This window comes from Sinocyclocheilus grahami, unplaced genomic scaffold, assembly GCF_001515645.1.
Source record: "Sinocyclocheilus grahami isolate Dianchi unplaced genomic scaffold, SAMN03320097.WGS_v1.1 scaffold803.1, whole genome shotgun sequence".
NCBI lineage: Eukaryota > Metazoa > Chordata > Actinopteri > Cypriniformes > Cyprinidae > Sinocyclocheilus > Sinocyclocheilus grahami.
In genome coordinates this window covers 633886-639889 of record NW_015505982.1, presented here as the reverse complement: position 1 = coordinate 639889, position 6004 = coordinate 633886, and the positions used below count along the sequence as shown (strand labels likewise).

Below are 6004 nucleotides of genomic sequence, written 5' to 3'. Positions count from 1 at the left end.
TATATATATATATATATATATATATATATATATACTGTATATATATATACACACACACACATACATACGTTTACTCAAATTAATTTGACAATAAATTAACTGGCTTGAGATTTCTGTTAACAGTGTGATTTTCTGAAGATTCTGATGATTTCATATGTTGCTAGCATGATTTGATAGCATGCTTCTAGAATGATATAGCCCTTTGCTACGTTTTAATGTGTTTCCAACGTTACATAACACATCGTTGCTAACATGTTTTAACAAATTGCTAGCACAAGTTAACACAATGTTAACATGTTTCTAGCAACTGATAGCATGTTGCTAGATAGCCAACAGGGCTTAGAGAAGTCAGATAGATAGATAGCTCGATAGCTAGATAGATAGATAAAAAAAAAATATATATATATTATATATTCACTTTTTGCCTAAAACTTTTGGATCCAACTGTAGACAGCAGGTAGATTTGTAGTAGGCTAATGAAGGGGAAAACAGAACAGTTTCCCAAAGTATTTTCCTCATAAACTTGCTTGACAGGGTGTCTGTAATTATTAAAATCACAAGATTAATCATTGTGAAAGTCAAACCTCAGTATGTTGAGTTGATTTGGACTCTTCAGTCCAGCAGCGAGCAGCTTTACTCCTGAATCCTGCAGATGATTGTTACTCAGGTCCAGCTCTCTCAGGTGTGAAAGGTTTGAACTCAGAGCTGATGCCAGAGCAGCACAACCTTCCTCTTTCACCAAACAGCCAGATAATCTACAACAACAATAATAATGTTAGTGTGCTTAATTTTAGAGATGCTTTAGATCTTATTTCTGGCATTTGGAAACAGCAGTAGGAATGTGGTGTGTGTCTGTGTGCACCTACTTAACCTTATTTTGGGGACAAATATATACCCAAAAGTGAGTTAAAATTTAAATAAAAGCAAGATTAAAAAAAAAACACAATTGACAGCGCATATATATATATATACTGTATATATATATACACACACACACACATACATACGTTTACTCAAATTAATTTGACAATAAATTAACTGGCTTGAGATTTCTGTTAACAGTGTGATTTTCTGAAGATTCTGATGATTTCATATGTTGCTAGCATGATTTGATAGCATGCTTCTAGAATGATATAGCCCTTTGCTACGTTTTAATGTGTTTCCAACGTTACATAACACATCGTTGCTAACATGTTTTAACAAATTGCTAGCACAAGTTAACACAATGTTAACATGTTTCTAGCAACTGATAGCATGTTGCTAGATAGCCAACAGGGCTTAGAGAAGTCAGATAGATAGATAGCTAGATATATATATATATATATATATATAATAAAACAGTGCAGAATATAAACATTTTCACTTTTTGCCTAAAACTTTTGGATCCAACTGTAGACAGCAGGTAGATTTGTAGTAGGCTAATGAAGGGAAAAACAGAACAGTTTCCCAAAATATTTTCTTCATAAACTTGCTTGACAGGGTGTCTGTAATTATTAAAATCACAAGATTAATCATTGTGAAAGTCGAACCTCAGTATGTTGAGTTGATTTGGACTCTTCAGTCCAGCAGCGAGCAGCTTTACTCCTGAATCCTGCAGATGATTGTTACTCAGGTCCAGCTCTCTCAGGTGTGAAAGGTTTGAACTCAGAGCTGATGCCAGAGCAGCACAACCTTCCTCTTTCACCAAACAGCCAGATAATCTACAACAACAATAATAATGTTAGTGTGCTTAATTTTAGAGATGCTTTAGATCTTATTTCTGGCATTTGGAAACAGCAGTAGGAATGTGGTGTGTGTCTGTGTGCACCTACTTAACCTTATTTTGGGGACAAATATATACCCAAAAGTGAGTTAAAATTTAAATAAAAGCAAGATTAAAAAAAAAACACAATTGACAGCGCATATATATATATATACTGTATATATATATACACACACACACACATACATACGTTTACTCAAATTAATTTGACAATAAATTAACTGGCTTGAGATTTCTGTTAACAGTGTGATTTTCTGAAGATTCTGATGATTTCATATGTTGCTAGCATGATTTGATAGCATGCTTCTAGAATGATATAGCCCTTTGCTACGTTTTAATGTGTTTCTAGCGTTACATAACACATCGTTGCTAACATGTTTTAACAAATTGCTAGCACGAGTTAACACAATGCTAACATGTTTCTAGCAACTGATAGCATGTTGCTAGATAGCCAACAGGGCTTAGAGAAGTCAGATAGATAGATAGCTAGATATATATATATATATAATAAAACAGTAAAACAGTGCAGAATATAAACATTTTCACTTTTTGCCTAAAACTTTTGGATCCAACTGTAGACAGCAGGTAGTAGGCTAAAATCAATATTAATCACGAACCTCAGTATGTTGAGTTGATTTGGACTCTTCAGTCCAGCAGCGAGCAGCTTTACTCCTGAATCCTGCAGATGATTGTTACTCAGGTCCAGCTCTCTCAGGTGTGAAAGGTTTGAACTCAGAGCTGATGCCAAAGCAGCACAACCTTCCTCTTTCACAAAACAGCCAGACAATCTACAACAACAACAATAATAATGTTAGTGTGCTTAATTTTAGAGATGCTTTAGATCTTATTTCTGGCATTTGGAAACAGCAGTAGGAATGTGGTGTGTGTCTGTGTGCACCTAGTTAACCTTATTTTGGGGACAAATATATACCCAAAAGTGAGTTAAAATTTAAATAAAAGCAAGATTAAAAAAAAAACACAATTGACAGCGCATATATATATATATACTGTATATATATATACACACACACACACATACATACGTTTACTCAAATTAATTTGACAATAAATTAACTGGCTTGAGATTTCTGTTAACAGTGTGATTTTCTGAAGATTCTGATGATTTCATATGTTGCTAGCATGATTTGATAGCATGCTTCTAGAATGATATAGCCCTTTGCTACGTTTTAATGTGTTTCTAGCGTTACATAACACATCGTTGCTAACATGTTTTAACAAATTGCTAGCACAAGTTAACACAATGTTAACATGTTTCTAGCAACTGATAGCATGTTGCTAGATAGCCAACAGGGCTTAGAGAAGTCAGATAGATAGATAGCTCGATAGCTAGATAGATAGATAAAAAAAAAATATATATATATTATATATTCACTTTTTGCCTAAAACTTTTGGATCCAACTGTAGACAGCAGGTAGATTTGTAGTAGGCTAATGAAGGGGAAAACAGAACAGTTTCCCAAAGTATTTTCCTCATAAACTTGCTTGACAGGGTGTCTGTAATTATTAAAATCACAAGATTAATCATTGTGAAAGTCAAACCTCAGTATGTTGAGTTGATTTGGACTCTTCAGTCCAGCAGCGAGCAGCTTTACTCCTGAATCCTGCAGATGATTGTTACTCAGGTCCAGCTCTCTCAGGTGTGAAAGGTTTGAACTCAGAGCTGATGCCAAAGCAGCACAACCTTCCTCTTTCACCAAACAGCCAGATAATCTACAACAACAATAATAATGTACATGTGTTTAATCAGTTTTATTTTTATTGATTGACAGCATATATATATATATATATATATATTGTGGGATGCTGAAGTCTATGTTATGATATGAAGGAATTTACTCAGGAACTGCTCTGAACAATTCACTGAATGACATTTACTCAAATTAATTTTTTAATGGATTAACTGGCTTGAGATTTCTGTTAACAGTGTGATTGTCTGAAGATTCTGATGATTTCATATGTTGCTAGCATGATTTAATACGTTGATAGCATGCTTCTAGAATGATATAGCCCTTTGCTACGTTTAAATGTGTTTCTAGCATAACACATCGCTAGCGTGTTGTTGCATGATTTAACATTTTACTAACATGTTTTAACATGTTTCTAGCAACTGCTAGCTTGTTGCTAGATAGCCAACAGTGGTTAATGTAGGTTTGGTCAGGAATATTTTAAAGACAGGGCTGAGAGAACAATCCTTAAGTTATATATATATATATATATATATATACACACACAGGTGCATCTCAATAAACTAGAATGTCATGGAAAAGTTCATTTATTTCAGTAATTCAACTCAAATTGTGAAACTCGTGTATTAAATAAATTAAGTACACACAGACTGAAGTAGTTTAAGTCTTTGGTTCTTTTAACTGTGAAGATTTTGGCTCACATTTAACAACAACCCACCAATTCACTATCTCAACAAATTAGAATACTTAAGACCAATAATAAAAAAATTTTTTAGTGAATTGTTGGCCTTATGGAAAGTATGCTCATTTATTGTACATGTACTCAATACTTGGTAGGGGCTCCTTTTGCTTTAATTACTGCCTCAATTCGGCGTGGCATGTAGGTGATCAGTTTGTGGCACTGCTGAGGTGGTATGGAAGCCCAGGTTTCTTTGACAGTGGCCTTCAGCTCATCTGCATTTTTTGGTCTCTTGTTTCTCATTTTCCTCTTGACAATACCCCATAGATGCTCTATGGGGTTCAGGTCTGGTGAGTTTGCTGGCCAGTCAAGCACGTCAACACCATGGTCATTTAACCAACTTTTGGTGCTTTTCCACGACATTCTAATTTATTGAGATGCACCTGTATATATAATAACACAGTGCAGAATATAAACAATTTCACTTTCTGCCTAAAACTTTTCTATCCAACAGTAGACAGCAGGTAGATTTGTAGTAGGCTAATGAAGGGAAAAACTGAACAGTTTCCCAAAATGTTTTGCTCTTAAACTTGCTTGACAGGGCGTATGTAATTATTAAAATCACAAAATTAATCATTGTGAAAGTCAAACCCGAGTATGTTGAGTTGACAATTTGGACTCTTCAGTCCAGCAGCGAGCAGCTTTCCTCCTGAATCCTGCAGATGATTGTTACTCAGGTCCAGCTCTCTCAGGTGTGAAAGGTTTGAACTCAGAGCTGATGCCAAAGCAGCACAACCTTCCTTTTTCACCAAACAGCCAGACAATCTACAACAACAATAATAATATTAGTGTGCTTAATTTTAGATATGCTTAATTTCTGGCATTTGGAAACAGCAGTAGGAATGTGGGGTGTGTTTGTGTGTGTGTGTGTGTGTGTGTGTGTGTGTGTAATGGAGCAGATGAGACGAGAGGCATGCGGATCCATATGCAAGCTTTTATTTACAGGCATGTCAACAACGGCAAGAGTCGGACACCAGCAAACATATGTAGAGGGCAAGACAAAAGAGGAATCCAAAACAAGCAATAATTCAATCGAGGGGCAAACACAGTCCGAATCAGCAAGGCAAAGAGTAAATCCAAGACAGGCTATAAACTTCAGGACAGGCAGAAATCAGACAGGACGAGATAACAGGCTAGGATCAAGACACGGGAAAACAGACTATGAACAAAGCTAGATTCATGAACTTGGAAGGGCTCCATAAAGTAGCTATCCCTAGGTGAGCGATAAATGCTGAACATTACTTGGCAGTGAGAGAGAGGAAGTCCATGGAAGGGGAAGTCCATAAAGCATGTCTCATTGGATGTAGCTGTGTGTGTAATTGGTAGAGGGTGGTGGAGCGGAGGCAGAACAGGGGGAGGGACGGAGGGCCAGTTCCTCGTGGAAGTGGAGAGACCGGGGACTGAAGCAGAGCCAGCAGAGTACGGCACCCAAGCGAAACCGACGAAGCAGGAAGCCAGGAAGGAGCAAAGGGGACAGGGCTGAAAGTTCCGTGTTGGTCTCCTTGAGAGTGGCTGGACAGACAGACCATTCAAGATTGGGTGCATTAACAAAGACTGGTTGGGTTGACAGTAAATAAACAGGATCACTGACTGAAACTGGATGGACAGACAGTTCAAAAACAGGCTCACTGACTGAAGCTAGACAGGAAGACAGTTCACAAACAGACTCATGGGTTGATATGGGATAGACTGACAGTTCAAAAGTGGGTGTGTTAACTGAAACTGGACTGGTAGATATTTCAGTGACTGAAACTAGACAAACAGATGGTGTATCAGACATATTATTTGAAATTAGTGG

The 6004-nt window shown here is 36.7% G+C and overlaps 1 protein-coding gene across 1 annotated transcript in view; it reads right to left on the bottom strand.

The window, feature by feature from the left end:
- Nucleotides 1-6004, bottom strand: part of LOC107562041 (NACHT, LRR and PYD domains-containing protein 12-like) — a 60474-nt gene that overhangs the window by 19695 nt on the left and 34775 nt on the right. The window contains exons 7-11 of the mRNA XM_016246604.1: nucleotides 4798-4971; nucleotides 3322-3492; nucleotides 2380-2550; nucleotides 1530-1700; nucleotides 585-755 (exon numbers count right to left, since the gene is read on the bottom strand). Of these exons, the coding sequence (XP_016102090.1) occupies nucleotides 585-755; nucleotides 1530-1700; nucleotides 2380-2550; nucleotides 3322-3492; nucleotides 4798-4971 (858 nt within the window). The remainder of the gene's footprint in view (nucleotides 1-584; nucleotides 756-1529; nucleotides 1701-2379; nucleotides 2551-3321; nucleotides 3493-4797; nucleotides 4972-6004) is intronic.